The following is an 18,789-nucleotide window of genomic DNA, read 5'->3' as shown; positions in this document are numbered from 1 at the left end:
CCTTCACAGATTATTACTGGGCGGGTTTCGGGGGTTCCGCCGAGGCGAGGGAGTAATCGGGTTCCTTTTCCATTCCCAGGGCTCTTTTCATGTTATTCCTCATCGTCTTGGTGACCAGAGTTGCATCGACGAGACACAGGATTGCCGCCGTGAGACACAGGGTCTGTTAGACCATATGTGGGAAGGAAAGGCCCGGTTATTTTACAGCTCAGCAGCAACCTGCCTTCCCCATCCGCATCCCGGGATGTGGGCGGCCTCTCGTCCCGCTTTGACCCTCCACTATCTGTTGTGGCCCTTTCTGCCGTTCCCAGAGAAAGAGATTTTGGAAATGGTGGGTTTTGCTGCCAGTAATTACCTTGCCTGATGCCGGAGGCACCAGGAAAGGACTAGAGAAGAGCACTGACCCTCGGAGGATCCAGGTGGGGTTGGGGTCCTGAGATAGTCCCTCACTGGAATGGACTCAGGCCAAGTTTGAAAGGGCAAGAAGGAATTCCCAAGGGGACTAGATTTCAGGTACTAGACTGAGGTCTCTAAGGAAACTGGTGTGGCTGAGACCTTTGGAACTGGTGAGGGAGGGGACCCACTTGAGGTTGGGGAGATGCAGGATTTGGGACTTTATCAAGAGAAGAGGTCAAGTGCCAGACTCATAAAGCCCACTTGCAGTAGCCATGAGGTGAATGGAGAGTGAACCAGGCTGGAGGCAGGGAGCCCAGTGGGGGCGTGGGGGGATGGTAGGGGATCCTGCCATCCAGGTAAGAGTTGATGGAGACCAGGGGGTAGGAGGCCCTGGCAGGTAGGGGAAGGCCTGGTGGCTGAGGTAGCAGACAGGAACCAGCTGGCCCACAGCACCTGAGATTCCTGGTGTTCCCCAGCTCCTGTCTGCCTCGGAAGTTTCTCTTTATGGTCACTTAAATCCTGGTTGCTTAAATGAACTTTTCCTAGGTAGGTCTTGCTCCAGCTAATCTGTGAGCTCCCCCAGGTGGAAGGGACTCTATTCCCAACACTGAGTTTAGGCCTGACACATTCCAATGAGATTGACAGAATATTTACTGATTATGGAACGAATTCAAATAATTAAAATTTTTTTTCTGGATTAACTTCTGTTCCCTTTGCTTGACTTCTTGAACTAGTCTCACCTCCCCACTTCCTACTCACTATTTCCCAAGCATTTAATCTGCAATATCTTGTGCTCTTCATATGATGAGGATTTGAGTCCTAGTCTTATGACTCAGGCCAAGGTATTTAACCTCAGTTCCCATATCTATAAAAATGAAAGTTGTAAAGATTAAGTCGGAACCTGCCTAGCCTTGTGTGAAGCACATGCTGGGAACTTCCTTCCTTCCTGAATAGGCTGGGTCACTCACGTTTGACAATGTGATTTTTTTTTTCTCCCCGCTATAATCATTCTTTTCATGTGCTTTAAAAATATCATTCTCTAGTCCAGAAAGGTCAAAATCCTATTTACAGACAAGAGCATCTTGTTGCAATAGTTCAAAAAATAGTGTGTATGGAATAATGATGGTCTGCCAGTTCCCTTTTCAGAGTCTTGAAATACTGATCTTAAGTGGAGTCACGATGGCCTCTACTTACCCCTCCAACATAGAATAAATGTCTTCTGTCCTTTTCCTGCATTGTCAAGATAGCAACTACTAAAAGGAACACAGCTGTAATGAAACTGTTGATAAGATCCTGTAATGCAGAATTGAAAATTGTCAACTTTACATGAAAACGTAGCTTCATAAAATATTTAAATTGTTCAATTACTCATCTAAGGATGGATGCCTTTTTGAAACTTTACCAGCAGCCTAATTCTTATATCTTCCAGAGACGTGAGTTTCTGTGATTTTTAAGGTCCTGGATAGGACTTTGTCAGCAGAAATGGGTTTAATTTCATTAAAGAACACCATTAAAAAAAAAAAAGCTGACAACTTTTCCATTAGACTTTTCTTAAAAGGCATAGGAAAGTGAACATGAAAAAATCTAGAGGTTGGAGCAGTCAAATTGGTCTTCGGTAATTGGATTTTTTGAGTTCTTGAATTTTAAATTAATATAAATGCTTCATTTTACTCCACAATACGCTTTAATATGAAAATAAAATTTTAGGTTAGCACCTTACTGATTTAATTCCACTCCTAAATCTTCAGGTAGAATAGATCCTTTGGAAGTGGGGTCATATTTATTCTGTAGGTTTGCCCATCCCAAGAAGGTAGGAAGCCACCTTAGGAATAGGCCTGGTATTCTGGAGTGAATGCCTGTGCTGTTGGCTTGTTTTTTCCTAAGACATGGCCAGAATTGAGTCTGCCCTGACATCTATAGGCTATTTGTGTCCTTCCTTGTGGATTTCATTACTGGGCTCTTTAACTGATAGCCCAATCTGCTGCTTTGTGTGCCAAATAAAAGGTGAGGGTAAGTGGGTGGGTGGGAGGGGCGCGCTCCTGAGTATAATAAGCGGAGGCTGGGGTTTGGTAGTGTAGCAATAACGAAAGAGAGGGTACTCAATGTGTCAGCGGCACCAGTCTGCGGGGAGAAGCAAAAGCCCAGTGTGATATAATTACAATATGGTCCAAATAGCTAATGTGAACATTTTTGGTCTTAAAGTCTTGGTGGCTTGAGTTGGTGGTGTCAGCCTGTCTAGTGCACTTGCCCAAACATAGCAGGGAGCTCTGCCATTGGGTGTATGAAATTACTTCAGCTCTAATGGAACTCTTCAGTGGCAAGCGTTTCCCAGTCATTATCTCATTTAACCCTCATAAACACCCTGCAAAGTCAATATTGTTATGATCTCCATTATAAGAGGCTTAGAAAGGTTGATTAAATTGCCTAACATTAATTATCTGCCAAGGAGCTGAGTCAGAACTCAACTCCCTATTGCCTCCCATCGGGGACAACCAATAAGGAGGAAATAAACTGTCTTCCTAAGATGGTGCAGCACCCATCTTTGGCATTTTCTGTGGAGGGCCAATACGGTATGGGACAAATAAGGTGAGAGTGTTTTTTGTTGATGAACTCATTTGGCCTGCCAATCCTAGATGTGTGACCTCGGGCATGTTTTATCACCCTCTGTCCTAACATGCTAATTTTTAATATGGAGATAATGATTGGGTTGATCTGACGATTACATGGCATAATGAGTCTGAAAGCATCAGGTTAGGTGCCTGGCATCTAGTAGGTAGTGAGAGCGTATCAAAATGTAGATTCATGATATCTGTACTCAAAATGTGCACAGATAGTAAACTTGCAGGTATTCTTCCTATTGAGATTGGTGAGCAAGGAGCCCTATCATAGAATGTGACTTACATCTTGGAAAAGCACCAATATCTATTATCTGGGCACTTGGTGGGTAACATTGGAAGAGGGTCATAGAGCAGGGTTGATAAGGGTTGGAAATAAGTTCCAGCTAGGTTCTGTAGGCTGAGTGAGAGTTATGGCCACACACGGGGCAGGTACTTCGGTCTACAACTTTGTAGGAAGCTTAGCACCTGAGGATTGTGTAAATCAAGATATTCAAAGATGTGAACCAGGACTCTTAGAACTAAGAAACGAAGTGTAGATGAAAATTAACCAGCTGTGGTCATAGAGAATTTGGATGAAAGTACATTAATAATGATAATAGTAATAAACCAGATGCAGACTTAGCCTCCCTAGCCAATCATTGACTCCCTGTCGTAATTCCATCTCCTCTTTGAACTACTGGATATTATAATTTGGTCCATACTCAAAAGAAAGTGCTCTCCTGAACTGTCCTTCAGAGCTAATATTTACCTTCAACCTAACATTTCTATTGTAGCTCACATTTCTTGAGCACTTACTGTGTGTCACATACAGTGCCAAGGTGTTAATACGTGATCTCATTTGATTCTCACAACAAACTCTCATTATCCCCAATTTACAGATGGGGAAGCAACTTACCCAGGGTTGCTCAGCCAGTAAGTGGCCGTGATCTTTAGCAGTCTGACTTGAGTGCCCAAGGGCCTTCTCTTGACTGACCCCACTTCCTTTTGCCTTAAACACAGACTCTCTTGTAGGCCTCATCTTTGACAGAGAGATATGTGTTCTCCTTGATGGAGTCACATTGCAGCTGAGCCTTGTCACATGCAGTGGGACTTCTGGTTACCCTATAAATGCTTTCCTCACTCATCATCTTTTTCCCTGCCCTTGACTAACTTCCCTATGGACTCAAGTAACCTCCTCTGACTAAAATGAGAGATGGGTTTGTTATTTGACTGCTATTTTTCCATAAAGCTTTCAAACTGTTCTCTGAGATAAACAAAATGGTGTAGAATTATAACTGGGAAAGAAGAAGATGCTTTAATGATGAATGCTTTAAAAAAAAAAAACACCAAATATTAGAAAAGAAGTTAAACATTTAAATTGGCTTCACAGAATGCAGTCTTTGTAAGAAGAATTTATATATAATAAATATTAGCTGGTAGTCAGCTAACTGCAACTTTCATTGGTTCCATTTGTGCCTTGGGTTCTACAAACACATGGCAGAGCCTGATCAGAAATCACCAAAACTGTTGTTTTTCATTAATCTTATTTGCAGAAGACATTCTAAAGCTGATACTTCTTACTTATACATGTAAATATATTGCTAATAATTTTTGAATCATCACATCTATAGAGTTTTAGTTTAAAATATATATTATGTCCTTTTCAAAAAATTGCTTTCTATTGGCAAAAGCATCTGCTTGACCAGGACTCAGTTTCTCTGACGATACTGAAAATATTTTTTACAATGTAGAAGTGTTAAAAATGTGGGCTATTCAGAAGACAATAAATTATAATTTATACTTTTCTTGGGTACATTGATATATGACACTAGACTAGGGTGGGTAAAATTGATGATGAAGTCTAAAAATGAAGAAAGTGACTCTACTCTGGTGGGGTGAGGACAGCTGTATTCTCACTAGCTCTGATGCAGAGCCATGCTGACAAGTCAGGGGCTGCCTGAGAGTTGGATCTGCACCCTCCGCATGGTGTCAGGGTCCTTGGCATAGCCTTGACAGAAGCGAGAAGCCGCAATTGAGACTGGGGAGTGGGTCCCCAAGCCCAGGCTCTATCATCTCTCCAGAGAAGGAGACTGCCAAAATATTGTCCCAGAGTCTAAAGACCTCTCAAGAGGTCATCTTCTGTGAGGCCAGTACTCCTTGATGCTGCCTTGCTGAGGGTCTGAAGCCCTGACTTATCAGACTTTCTACCTCCTGGCTAGCGACTTTCGCACTGAACCCTTTCTCAAGAATGAGAATAGAGGAATAAAGAAAGTTATCTTCATGTGAGCCTTTAAGGAAATTGCCTTCTTAAAATCAGTACTCCTTTAATCCTATACCTCCTGAGCGCCAAACCATCTTGCCTGGAGAGAAGGGCTAAAAGGAAGTGACAGCTCTGGATGGTGGACACATCTAGTGTGTGGGCAGGACTTTGATCCTGTGCAGAGCCCGAAAACAGTTACAGTATGAAATAGGTCATGTTCTCTGGCTTGCTGCACCAACCTTTTGATAAAGTCCCAAGTGACTCCTGCAGCTTGATGTCAACACATCTCCAAGTGTACCTACTCTCTGAAGTTTCAGTTACCTCGTAGGCACCAATACTGTCATCAAACCAGCACATTGCTTACCATGCCAGGGCTTCCCTGTTACCATCCAGTGGTAGCAATTTACCCTTCTGAGCAATCTTATATGTATACAACCTTCATCTTATGGGATCTGAAAGGGCAGATTAGAAAGGAAGGGACTGGATAGGAGGAGAGAACTCAGTTTTGCATCCTGTTTTGATGGGTCTTTTTAAAAACTTTCCAAGTCCATTAGATCACTCGCCACCTGACCAACTATGCTGGTTAGTATGTGGTTGCTTAGTATGTGTACTGCTAGTTAGTTGAGCATTAGAATAACTGGGTAATCTTTGTGATATGAAAGTTTCCCAACTGTGAAGCTCCTGGGAGTTCATCAGGTATATCTGTGTGCTGTCCCAGGCCCTGGCCCACACCATGGAGGACAGTAGCAAGGAAAAGGCAGGCGTTCTGAAGCACACTCTGGGATTCCAAGGTCACCCAGAGAAAAGAGAATGCTCTCACCAAAGGACAGAGGTGGTAAAAGGGAACCTGGCTTTATTAGAATTGACCAAAACCTGCAACTTTACACAAGCTGGCCTGAGCTGCCTGTGAGCACTGTGAGGACAGCTCCTCTCACAGGACCCTCATGGTACATGCTTAGGAGACCCCAGCTCTTGCCTCTGTCTCAGATACTTCCTGGACACTGCCCCTGGACCTGACAGCAAAGCGGGTGCCTTGAAGCTCTCTCCAGCTCTCCATCTTTATGGCAGTGGACCTTTCTTCAGAGGGCTCTGGTCTCCCTGCCCACAACTGCTGACTTTGGTGCTGTGGGTCACCTACTCCCGAGAGCCTATAACCCCCTCCCCCAAAATAATCAATTTACCCTTGGCTCCAGTTTTTAAGGAAACCATGAGGAAATAGGAGAAGATACAGAGAACATAAAATTTATAGAAGCTAAGAAGAGCAAAGATGTAGGGGGCTGGTGAAGCTAGAGAAACTATCACAAAGCAATGGGGCATAAAGTCGGGGCTTTAGAGTCAGACGGACCTGGGCTATGTCTGAGTTTCCATGTGCCTACTATGACCATAGGCAACTTAATCTCTTTAAATCCAATTTCTTCACCTGTCAAATGTGGGATGGGGGATGACTACAGCCTCACCGGTTGTTGTGAGGATTAAATAAGGTAATACATATGAAAAAAGTATCTGGCACATAGTATGGGCTCAAAAAGAGTTACTTTACCTTCCCTTCTTGAAAATTTCCATGGACAGAGATTTTAGTTTCCCCTCTCCATGAAACCTCTCCATGGTTATAGCTCTCCATAACTAAGAGGGTCTTCCATATGTCCAATTAAAGTTGCTCAGATTTTGCTTTGTCTGCTTCCTGTTGCTCGGCACTCTGTGGGACAGAGAGAGCTCAGCAGCCTTTTTAGAAAATCTCTCAGACACTTGAAGAAAATATTTCGAGTTTTAGTTTAATAGCAAGCAATCCTACCTTTAGGATAGAAAAAATGTACTATAAGGAAGTAGGAGGTGTGGAAGAGGCCTGGGCTCACAGTTAGGATTGTTCACAGTGCAAGGTAAAATGGTCAAAGCCACCAACGATCTTAATGGGGTGTGCCGGACACTTCATAGCGAATGTTTACTTTGTACTATTGTGTTATTTTCTTTAAAGACTTTTACATGTTACAGGAACCCTATGGGGAAGTTATTATCACATTTTTCCTTCCTTGAATTTCCTAGATGGGGAAATAGGCTAAAATTCACACAGCTAGTAAGGTGCAGGGCCAGGAACTGGGCCCATATCTGTATCTGGACAAAACTGTAGTCCCTCTCTCATTTGTGAGGATGCAGAGCCTCAGGCTCCACAGTAAATAGGACTTATCTGACACCTGTGGGACTAGCTTGAGGAATTTTTCAGTTGATAAAGAATGTGAAATTCTGGGGAAAAAAGCTATTGAAGAAGGCTCTGCAATGTCTTTTCCTGAATACTTCACCATCTGGCACCCTTCGGGACCCTTGACACACGTGAAAAGGTTGACTCTTGCAATCTTTGAGGACAAGTGACAATTTTTTACAGCTTTGCCATGTCTATCTTTGCTTTTGAGGGGGGGCGGGGATGTGTATAATCTGTTAGAGAGGGTGCTGTTTGAAAAGTAGAAGCATGTGCTGTTTTACAAGCAATAGGTAAGAAATGTATTTACCTGCTGAATATACAAATTAAAATTTTCTTTAGGACAAGCTGAAAAATACTATGTGTTCAGGACCATAAGGAGATGGAAGCAGATGAGTGTGCTGGTTGTCCTGCAGACAGAGGGGCCCAAAGAATCTGAGTATTAGGCTAGTTTCTCCCCTGAACTTTCACAGCTCGGCTATGTCCTTGCCTAGAGAGCTAGCTCTGGTGGTTTCACATGAGGAGAGCCTCCCTCTACTCTGGGGCTGGGGCAAAGCTTATATTTGAATTATGAAAATGAACACTTACAAGTAAAGGCCAATGTAAATAAGTCATCAAGCGGTGAAGGGTTAGCATGTATGTTACAATAAAAAAAAGAACAATGAAGGCTTCCGCAAGTGTTATTGCTATGTATGACTCATGGGCTTCGGAGACGATGAAACAAGTTAATGCTCCTATGAGAAGACCCTGCAATAAAAGAAACAGGATTTGTTTTAACGTACATAGGCTATTTAAAAACAAAACAAAACAAAACAAAACAAAACTATAAATTGTCAGAATTCAAATCAGAATGCAAATCTGATTACATTGAAATTTTCTGTGTTGTTTTGCACATACCTTTTATTAATTTTTAAAAATATTTTTAAGAGATTAAATAATACATGCAAATAAAAATGCACATAGTATAGAAAGGTAAAAAAAAAAAAAATCAGTCTATGGCCATGCTACCTGAGCAAGCCCGATCCTGTCTGATCTCAGAAGCTAAGCAGGAAGCTAAGCAGGGTTGGGCCTGGTTAGTACTTGGATGGGAGACCACCTAGGAAGACCAGGTGCTGTAGGTGTAAAAAATAAAAAAAATAAGGAATTGTAAGCTGACAAGGTCCTTGCAATCTGTGAGGTCAACCAAGTGTTGCCTCGCCTAAAACAACAACAACAACAAGTTTCTCCTTGCTCAACCTAACCCTAATCAATCTCCTTAAAAGTAACTACTGTTAACAGTGTGTATTTTATACCAGAAAGAAGTATGTATACGCGGTAACACAGAGTAAATATATATTGATTTTGGTAGAGTGAGGGAGAGCTCCAGCTTCCTTGCTTTCCAAATAGCTTCTGATTATCCCAACAATATTTATTAGGAAATGCCAGTATTTTCCCTACTGATCCAATCTTTATCAGATGTTTTCCTGTCTTTTTTGAGACTGTTCTCTTACATTGATTAGTCAATTTCTATTCTAGTACTTTTGAAATTATAGGAAATCCATTTTGTATCAGATTACCCCTGAGCTGGTTCATCTTTCAGTAATCATTCTCAAATTGTTTATGCCTACCATGCTTGTCTTGGTCAAGTTCCCCAAACTTAGCCTGTTGGTACTTAAATTAGATTTCATTTAATTTACAATCTGGAAACTTATTACAAAATTTAGTCTTACTATTCAAGAATGAAGTATGACTTTCCAATTATTTTAGTGGCTTTTAAATATCTTGTAGAGTTTTAATATTTTCTACACATAGGCCATTCAAATTTATTTCATTTAATCATATATTTTGATCGTTGTTGTAAAGGAAAAATTTCCTATTTTAAGTGATTGTTTGCTAATTTTTACTAATGAATTAGTAGAAATTATTTTGTTCTAAATTGTTTCCCAGTTGACTTTGAGTTTTTTAGATATATGATCACATCAGCTGAAAGAAATATTTTGCCTCTTCTTTTCAAATGTTCTTATTTCTTTTTCCTAACTGTGACTACTAGTGGTTCCAGAAAAATATTGAGTAACAGTGTTGATAGCAGGCATCATCTTAGTCCCTTATTTTAATGGGAATACATCTGATGTTTGATTATACATGATGCTGACTTTTGGGTTTATTTTGACAATGTCGGTGAAATATCTATGTATTCCTATTTTACTGGTCTCCTCTCTCTTTTGCAATCAGATATGAATGTTGAATTTTGTCAAATGTGTTTTGTACCTTACTTGATATAATCTAATTTTTTCTCCTTTTATTTATAATATGTTGGATTAGTTTAATAGTTTTAACATTGAATCATGCTGTTCTTCATGGTATATTTTTAAAAATATCGATGAATATTTTCTGCTAATATATTAATACTTATTACTTTACATTTAAATTGTTAAAATGATGATTTTCTTATTACTTTAATAGTTTATTACCATTACTAATACTTGACCACTACATTGTACTATATGTGAATGTGTAAATATTGTAGTTTTGTCACAAAATCTGTGAATATCATCTTAAATTCTGATTTATCAGAAATTCCAAATAGTAAAATCATATATAAGTCTTAAAAAGGAGAAATAAAAGAGGATAAGGACAAACATAATATTGTATTCATAAAAGTTTCTGAAAAAGTTGGGGACATCCTATTTTTATATTTTTATATTATGTAATGTGAGCTGAAATTATAGCCTCTACTTCTCTAAATAGATATAGAGAAGTATAGATAGTTGTTTTTATTTATGAGTGGCATACATAAAAACTGAAAGTGTCATTGTCCAATACACTCCTATTTTTCTAAGGAATAAATGAGAAAAAACATATTGCTTTGATACAAGTGAGATTTCTATTTAGTTTTCTTTTTCTGACCTTGGTCTGGTTTTGATATCAGTGTTATACTGACTTTGTAAAAATAGTTCAGAAGTGTTTCTTTCTCCATGCTTTGAAAAACTTTAAATAGTATCAGAATTCTATTCCATGAAGGTCTGAAAGCATTAACCAGTGAAAAAGCCTGAGTCTGACACATTTTTGAAAGATACTCATTTGATACTTTCTTATTTTCTTCTGTGTTTATATTGGTGTGTTTAGGTGTTTTTCTATTCTGGGATCAGTTTTGGTAATTTATATTTTCCATGAAAATCAACTATTTCATCCAATTATTCAGATTTCTTTGTTTTGCAAAGTACTCTCATGGATCCCTTCAGTTTCTTTGGTGTTCGTGATTATTTTCCCTTTCTGGTTTCTACCTTTGACTGTATGTCCTCTCCTCCCCCCTTTTTTTCCTGTTACATGGCCAGTGGTTTATCAATTTTATTGGTCAGTTCTATTATTTGTGTTTGCTGATTTACATGTTTCTGCTATTATCTTCATTGCTTCCCTAATTAATCCCTTTGTGAGAGGAAGCCTGAGAAATATCAGAGACAGGAAAAAAGAAGTCAAATTTAGTAGTAAGGTTCGAGTGTGTGGAGGAGCAAGAGGAGAGGTTGCGGGGGAAAGGTGAGGCAGAACAGGGGGGACTGGCAAAGAGGCCCAGGGAAGGTTTCCCGGGGCTGAGGCCTGCATCCGCCCTGCATTTGTTCAGCCCGGGCACCAGCGCTCTCTACTCACCAGCCTCACGACCTTCGACGCTCCCGTGGGTGAGAAGAAAAAACGCTTGAAGCTGTCCCTGAACTGGGGCGGGACTCGGGCTCGGCCCGCGGCACGCTTTTGGATGGCTTCCGTCTCTGATTTGCTCAAATGCATTTGGTGTTCAGTGGGCCCATGGTGTTCAGCGGGCCCTTGGTGTTCAGGCGGGTGCCGGACGCCTTGAGGTGTCGTGAAGTCTTTGAGGGCGTCGAGACGTCTTGTGGGGTGTTAAGCAGACGTCTTTGAGGTGTCGCGGTCGCGCTTTGTCTTTTTGAGGGTGTCGCGGACGTCTTTGAGGGTTTGGTGCGCTTACTGGGGTCTGGCTGCCCAGGCTGTGTGGATTGCAGTGAGCGTGTAGGTGGCGGCGCCGAGGGTGCTTCATTTGCTGAGTGCTCAGGACTCCTGGGAGCAGAATGCTCCGAGTGTATCGTATCCTTCTGGGGTTTTTCCTGGGATTGCAAGCCACTCAGAGGTTCCTTGGCGTTTTCAGAATCCATGGTGGACCCGGGATCCTGGCTATGTCAGGCTGGCTCTGCGTCCCTGATCCTGCACGGCGGCGGTGGCCAGCTCTCCCTGGTCACCAGCGTCGCGCCCCAACGGCTGCCGGCTGCTTATTCCTCGCGCGCACCCAGCTCTCACTGCCCGAGGACAAACCAAGCCCTCTAGCCACTCTCGTCGCCACCCTGGATACAACGCGCCTGCCTAGCCTGGGAGCTCAGTGTCTCAACCTCACCACCTCCGTGCTGCCAGCCAGCCAGGAAGAGGGCTCCGGAGACTATTTAGGGTGGTTCCAGCGCCTTCTTTGCCACCCAGGCCCAGGAGCGGGAAAACCCCATCCAATCCCATCCAAGCGTTTCCAGCACTTTCTTGGAAGTTATAGTAAGGGTGAATGCTGGGTGCAGAGTTCCTAAAGTTGTTCTAGCTCCCATATTGAGATTAAAATGAGAACAACTGCAGAAATTGTGTGCAAGAATAAAGACATATGTTTAATACTTAGCACTGCCTTAAAATATATATATATATTATATATATATATATTTAAAATCATAAAACTTATATTTTGTCATGAATAGCACTTTTCCGATAAGGACCACTCGGATTAAATAGAAGCTTCCGGTAAATAAGAGCCGCGTCAGCAATGCTGCACACCACTACCAGGAGTCCAAACGCCTGGAAACAAAGACATTGCGTCACTGCTGGAGCTGTGATCTGGACTTGTGTCATTCACAGGTTTTAAGTGGTGTGCCCACTGGCTTCCTTTCCTTGCTAGGGCCCTGGGATTGCTCCCTACACTGCTACCTAATACTAAAATGAGAGGAGACCTCTGAGATCATTTTATTCTCATTCCTAGGTTTTCCCAGTTATGGCCTAGAGAAAGGGAAAAGATAATTTAAGTGAGCAGAAATAATATTGAAGTGGTATGGGCTCTGAAATAAATACTTCTCTGGATCTCTTGACATGCTCCTGGATATATTGTTTAAAGCCCTACTGATATTTAGTCATCAGTCAACATTTATATATCCAATGTTCAACTATTTGACTTACTTCTTGCACTTAGGAAGATATTTTATTTAGCCCTATATGTCCAAAATATTATCATTTTGACATGTCATCAATATAACAAAGTTATTAATGAAATACTCTATATTTTGTTGGGGGGGGGTGTCTTTGAAATCCAGTGTGTATTTTATACATACAGCTCATCTCAATACAGACCAGCCACATTTCCAGTGCTCAATAGCCACATGTGACCAGTGGCTACCGCACTGGACAGCACAGCTCTATACTTTGTCAGCACCTATCAAAGTGCACTTAAAGAATGAATGAATGAGTAAATAAGTAGATGAAAGTAAATTCCAAAGAAAGACCTTTGCCTGGCCTCTCTTTCTCCATTGTAGAAGGATAAGATTATCTTTAAAGACAACTGGGGGAAATTGCTCTTACAGCATTATTTCATTTCTATAATAATTACCTTACCTCATGAAGTCTATTAGGGCCTAAGCATTAGGCTCTAAGGAGATGAAAAACCTAATAAGGAAGATGAAAAACCATAGATTCTGACATACATGGCTATCTGAGAATAGTTGGTTCTCCTAAATGGGAGATAAAAACCATGGATTCTGATATACATGGCTATCCGAGTCAGGTCTCCTAAATGGCCCATACTTTAAAAAGACAAGGAAGGAAGAGGGGAATTTATTTAAGAAGAATTTTCTAATTCGCTTCTCTGGATCAGAACCTAGAAAAGCCAAATGATTTTGAACCTCTTATAAGAAATCTCAGAAGAATATTAGATGCTACTATTTCAACTGTATTACTCGACACTTTTATTTTGGCTTGCCTTCCAGCATAAAGTCTAATTGAACTGATTTGTATCTCTTCAAGCAGTGTTCAAAATAATTCTTTAGTTATAAGGCTTCCTACCACTATTGCCTTATTATGAGACATCTATTATAGTCCACCTAAAGAAGGATGTGGACAAGAAATAACTGAGCTCAAAACAATCCCTCATCTTCACGAGTGGTATGTATGTTTTTTTTTTTCTTTTTTAAGGAAGAGCTATGAAACTTATTAATTTTTGCTTGACATCGGGTTTCTCAGAGCTAAGTACTGTAACTGATTCCAGTAACCTTTCTTAGTCTAGGTTTTCTCTGTCTAGTCTAGCACCACATACCTTTGAGAGATATGTAGGAACCTCTTTATTTGGTTAACTTCAGTTTTAGTGTGAAATCACATTCCTTCATGTTAATTATTAAGGCATGTATTCATACAAAAAAATACTAAGCCACTGGGTACTGTATACTGGCCTAGGAGCCCTAAGGATGAATATAGTATAGTTTTCTGTTCTTACATCTATTTTTCAAGTAAATCTGAATTCTGATCAAACCTAAAGGAAGAAATAGGAAAGGCCTCCACTTACCCCTCCAAGGATCATAAATGTTGTAGTTTCTGGGATCAGTGCCAACACAGATATAGTCATCATGAATATTGCTGTTACCACTGAGTTGATAATATCCTGAAAACATAGAATAGAAAGGTCAGCTTTACATGACCAATTCCTTTCCTAATCAGTGAAGACAGTGGCTATCAGGCAGAAGTACTTACAAATTACCTTTCCGCCATCCACTCCCCACCCCCACCAGATTAATAGAGATCTTCAGCCATCTTTGTGTCCTTCACTTTTGTTACAGTAAAAGAACCCCAGGCAACTTCTCCAACTGTGCGCTGGCTCCCATTCCCATGGCCACTCTGCAGGGACCTCATTCTGTTCATTACCCTTCTTTGTCCCTGACCAGATTGCCTCAACTCAGTGTGGGGGTCCCTCTAGTTACAGTCGTCTCTCCTTCTCTGTTCAGTCTGACTATTCCCACAGCTTTACTGTCACCTGTCCATTCTAGACAAACCACTCTGGTACTGGTCTCCAGGGGCTTCTATTAATAGTCAGTGAATATATCTTTTTTCTGGACTTTCTCCCTTTACATGTAATATTATTCACTCCTTTCTTCTTGAAATGCTATCATCTCTTGGCTTCTGTGACATGGGTCTCCCTTGGGTCCTCTCCTGCCTTTCTCTGGCCACCCCCCCTTTTTACCCCGTACGTTGATATCTCTCAATTTTACTTTTTAGCTTGCTGTATATTCTTTCTGAGCCATTTAGGCCAGTCCCAGAGCTCATTTCCATCACAAGGTGATGACTCCCAAAGCTGAAGCTCTAACTCCTCTCTCCTAAGCTTCAGACCTGTTCTGAGCATTTCTGTCTGAATACCCCACATGCAACTAAAACCTAGTATTTCTCAAACTGAACTCATTATGTACCAGACTCCCTGGTCCTTCCTTAAACCTATTCTTCCTCCTATACTTCCTACCTCATTTCTCTCTCAAGATAGTTATTTAAATGGCAGGTATCCTTGATTCTCCTTAGTTACCCAGTCCTATCCATTCACCTCATTAACATCCTCTTTCTCTCCAGCTACTGTTATAACCTTAGTTCAGGCCTTTATCATTTTCATGCTTGGATTATGGTAACAGACTTTTAAGTGGTTTCTGAGACCTGTCTCTAGTTTTGTTCCTCTTTAAGCCATTAGTAACACTGCCACCAGTGCCATCTCCTAAAATGTAAGCTGATCATGTCACTCTCCTACTTAAAAACTTCCAAAAATTTCCAGTGGCTTTTGTGTTAAAACTTAGGGCATACAAAGCCTTGAATGCTCTGACCTCCTTCTGCCTCTTAAGCCTCTGCTCTTGGTCCTCTCTTTATAGCTCAATATCAGCCATTCAGAACTACCGGCAGGTCTTTGAGGGGCATGCTCTTTCTCCTCCTACACCCTCACATACATTGCTCCCTCTACGGGAAAAGCCCTTTCATCCCCATATCAGTCAGCTAACTATTTTTCATCTTTCAGCTCTCAGCTTAGGCACTTTTCTTCAGGAAAGCCTGTTACGATTTGGTCCCCTTCCCTGGCTGGGTGCCTCCACACCATCCTGGTATACATCTGTCACAGCACCTATTACACTGAATTACTCATCTGTCTTCCTGGCTACCTTGAAAGTTTCTCAGTAGAGATTTGTGTTTTGTCTTATCAGAGAACTCATTACAGAATCTGGGATTAGCAGATACTTATTAACATTGTTGAATAAATGATTTAGTTAGATCAAGAGTAGAGAGGAACTTGGGTTTCTTAATAGAGTAATAACTTAGTTGACCATATAGCACCATTTCTCAAAGATTTCAATATTGGCAAAGTTTTATCCTGAGAGATTTAGAGACACTCAGTATGCTACACATAGGCCACTCTCTCTCTCAATGTATTCTGCTAAATTTAGGGCTCCAAGTTTATTACTGGGACATGTAAGAAGAAACTTCAGAGAATTCTTAGTTTGGAGAAAAGTAAATGATAAAATGTGTTAGTTTTATTAACCCTGGAAAAGCAGATCATGAAGAGCAACTAACCAACTATGAATTGTTAGTACAAAATTAATTTACAGTTAATTTGAAGATGCAAAACACGTTCATCATTTATTTGAAGAAATCCTTGGAATAATTTAGCTTAGCCCTTTCTGCCACTAAATGATGTTATGTACTCTGAGAGCCAACTGAGGAAGGATTGTAATCTCTTTTCCTAGACCTCCTTCCAATCAGGTCCAGCTCTAAAGTGTAGATCAAGTAGGGGCTTGCAAAGGTGCTATGAAGATCCTATCTAATTGGCAGCTTTCCCCTTTTGAGACTTTCTCATCTTGTGATTAGCCTGAAATGCTCATCATTGCCCTTCAAAGGTGGTTCCAGAAGGTACCACTTTAAGGCATGCTTATGGTTTGAGAATAGCTCTGAAGTCCTCTTTCTTTAGTAGGGGTTATCAGCTTAGATATCAGCACTTTGAAAGGATGACAAAAGTGCAGCAGAGGGTCACAGGAGGGAGACCTGTGGAGATAGGATGCTGGGGATAAGACTTGAAGGAGGAGAGGGAGGCGAAGTCACTTGGTTTTTCCTAGAACCAGCTAATATTCCAGGCTGAAGGACCACAAACAGCTTAACTAATATCGTCAACTTGTCTGATGATTTACAGAATCATTTAGACACTCTGCTGGGCAGTTATTCCTAATGCTATGAGTATGGTAGGTGAAATCCGTATGCTACTAAATGAGGCTCTACAAGATGAGTTTAAAATTACTTAGCATTAATGATTGCAGACATTTTTAAGTAAGGTAATTTTGTGCTTTATTGAGCCTCCCTAATTATTTTGATTTTCCATTTAGTGATCAGGGATGTATAAGATATAGATACTTATATTATCTGCCTCCATTTCTATTACCCAATTTTGAGGCCATATCAACACCCATTTGAAAGGGAGGTAAAGATTAAAAATGTTCTATCATGATCTTAAATTTAAACTTCTTTAGAAGATCTACATTAAAGTGAATTCTCCTAACAGAAGGGTCAGCTTTAGACGGAGCTCAGAGAATTTATGTTCTGTGACTTCCCTGGTTCCCCGAGAATCCCCCAGGGACAGTACAGAGCACATTAGCAGTGGGTAGAGTGCCTCCTTCCTAAGCCTATCAGACATTCTTTACAAGCTTAAGAAAACTAAAGAATAGAGTTTATTAAAATGTCTCACTATGGCAGGAAAAAGTAGTTAATTTTAACGATGAAACTGAACACTTACAAGCAAAGGCCATAATATACAGTTAATTATTCGATCAAGTCTGAACATATATAAAATTATGAAAAAGAAAATAACGGTGACTTCAAATCCAGCGATAACAATGTATGGTTCGGGGGCTTGTGAGATGATGAAAAAGGTCATAGATGTCACAGTTAGTGCCTATAAGAAAAGAACAAACAAATATAATTTATTCAATGATTACTGAATACAAGTTTAAGCTGTAAAAATGATCATTTCTAAAATAGCTAAATAAATGGTTTTCTGCCATGTTTATTTAGCTATTTACAATGTCCTCACTAACTGGACATTTAATTTTGGGAGTTTTCTGAAAATAACATTATTCCTCATATTAAGCAGAACTGTTTCCCTTTAACTTTTATTTCCATCTCCTCTCTTATGTCACTTCTTTAATATTTTTAAATTATTTTTTCTTTCTCCCTTTTTCTTGAATTCTTTCAACATATTCTCCTATGATAATTTCTACTTCTCTAGCTAGCCAGCCAGGTCACCTTACTCCAAATGATGATTCATTCTCTCCAAACTTCTGTTCAGAACTGACTGCAATACTCCTGGTAGGTCCAATGCCCAGAAACAGGCAGTTCCATTGTCCTGGCTCTGGGCTGTATCAGCTTTAAGTTTGGTCACATCAGACTTCTTCTGACTTATAGTAAGTAGACATGGCATGCACGGAAACCCTTTAGTCTTATCTTATTGGCTTCTGAGTGGTACAATAGCAGCTGCCTCACCTGGTAACCTGGGTACCTGGCTTTGGGTTCAAGTGTAGGCCATTCAGGTAGATATGCTGATTTTGCTTTATAAATGTGTGTGTAAAGCTCCTGAAGGGGAAGACAGTGCCTTATTTTTCTCCTCCTGACCGGCTGCTTAGAGAAAAATGCCTTGCCTCTAGGGCAGCCTTGATTAAAAACAAGGTTAGAAGAGAAGACATTCTACTTACTACTTTACAGCCATTTCACTGCCTGTGACCATGGCTGCATACTGCCCTCTACCCCACAGCCAACCCTCACCAGTCGAAGCATCTTCACGTGGCCTTTCACGCTGAAGCAGAAGGGGCGATGCTTCGGCTTCAGCTTCAGGGTCGGCATCGCGGCCGCAGACCTAGTTACAGTACTTGCCCTTCAGACCCCACCTTCTCAGCTCACTGCTCCACCCGGCCCCGCGCGCCTGCTGCAACTGCTGCAGCTGTCTCGCACCGCCCTGCTAGGATTCCCATTCTCGCGCGTGCACGCGCCTACCCCCGCGGCCCGCGCATGCGCCCCAGGCTGCTCGCCCCAGGCTGCTCGCCCTCAGCCGGCCGCTTGAGGTCGCCAGCTGCGTTTCCCCGGATCTTGAGGAGAGCTACACACGCCAGCTCCCCGTTAGCGCCTCCCCGCCTTGCCAGGCACCAGTGATAACTGCTGTCCTGCTCTCCACAGGAGCTTTGCTGTCAGGAAGTGCTCTTTGAGGGTGGGAGGAGGAGGTAAGGAAGGGCGGTGGCTGCCGCCTCCTTGGTTACTCTGTCTGAAACAGCCACAGTCACTCTCAT

At 41.3% G+C, this 18,789-nt stretch overlaps 2 protein-coding genes and 1 pseudogene across 5 annotated transcripts; 1 reads left to right on the top strand and 2 right to left on the bottom strand.

The window, feature by feature from the left end:
• Positions 1-13: 13 nt before the first annotated feature.
• LOC120622810 (CKLF-like MARVEL transmembrane domain-containing protein 1) lies at positions 14-11,244 on the bottom strand. Its single transcript, XM_039888524.1, has 4 exons — positions 11,069-11,244; positions 6,794-8,191; positions 1,591-1,689; positions 14-163 (listed from the first exon to the last, which is right to left on the bottom strand). The coding sequence occupies exons 2-4, from the start codon at positions 6,872-6,874 to the stop codon at positions 14-16; spliced, it is 330 nt and encodes a 109-aa protein (XP_039744458.1). The 5' UTR covers positions 6,875-8,191; positions 11,069-11,244.
• Positions 8,436-8,565, top strand: LOC120581083 (uncharacterized; annotated as a pseudogene).
• Positions 11,245-11,380: 136 nt separating the features above from the next.
• Positions 11,381-18,789, bottom strand: LOC120623027 (chemokine-like factor). 4 transcript variants are annotated; one of them, XM_039888884.1, is made up of 4 exons: positions 18,272-18,789; positions 17,247-17,405; positions 14,007-14,102; positions 11,381-12,256 (listed from the first exon to the last, which is right to left on the bottom strand). In XM_039888884.1, the coding sequence occupies exons 1-4, from the start codon at positions 18,347-18,349 to the stop codon at positions 12,140-12,142; spliced, it is 450 nt and encodes a 149-aa protein (XP_039744818.1). In that variant the 5' UTR covers positions 18,350-18,789; the 3' UTR covers positions 11,381-12,139. The 4 variants fall into 4 exon arrangements, with proteins under 4 accessions (XP_039744818.1, XP_039744820.1, XP_039744821.1 ...); XM_039888886.1 differs by having other exon boundaries at positions 18,202-18,311; XM_039888887.1 differs by lacking the exon at positions 18,272-18,789 and adding an exon at positions 17,993-18,185.

Source organism: Pteropus medius, unplaced genomic scaffold (assembly GCF_902729225.1).
Source record: "Pteropus medius unplaced genomic scaffold, Ma_sr-lr_union100, whole genome shotgun sequence".
In the NCBI taxonomy this organism is placed as follows: Eukaryota; Metazoa; Chordata; class Mammalia; order Chiroptera; family Pteropodidae; genus Pteropus; species Pteropus medius.
The sequence above is the reverse complement of the archived record's forward strand: the minus strand, read 5'-3'. Positions and strand labels throughout refer to the sequence as shown.

Bases quoted from the DNA above. Each gene is read 5' to 3' on its own strand.
- LOC120622810 (XM_039888524.1), bottom strand. From the start codon at position 6,874: ATGGAGAGCTATAACCATGGAGAGGTTTCATGGAGAGGGGAAACTAAA. The intron at 1,690-6,793 runs GTAAAGTAACTC...TCTGCATTACAG, and splicing joins GAAATTTTCAAGAAGGGAAG to GATCTTATCAACAGTTTCAT. The intron at 164-1,590 runs GTAAGTAGAGGC...ATGGTCTAACAG, and splicing joins ATTTATTCTATGTTGGAGGG to ACCCTGTGTCTCACGGCGGC.
- LOC120623027 (XM_039888884.1), bottom strand. From the start codon at position 18,349: ATGCCGACCCTGAAGCTGAAGCCGAAGCATCGCCCCTTCTGCTTCAGC. The intron at 17,406-18,271 runs GTGAGGGTTGGC...CTTTTCTTATAG, and splicing joins ACGTGAAGATGCTTCGACTG to GCACTAACTGTGACATCTAT. The intron at 12,257-14,006 runs GTAAGTGGAGGC...CTTTGTTTCCAG, and splicing joins CATTTATGATCCTTGGAGGG to GCGTTTGGACTCCTGGTAGT.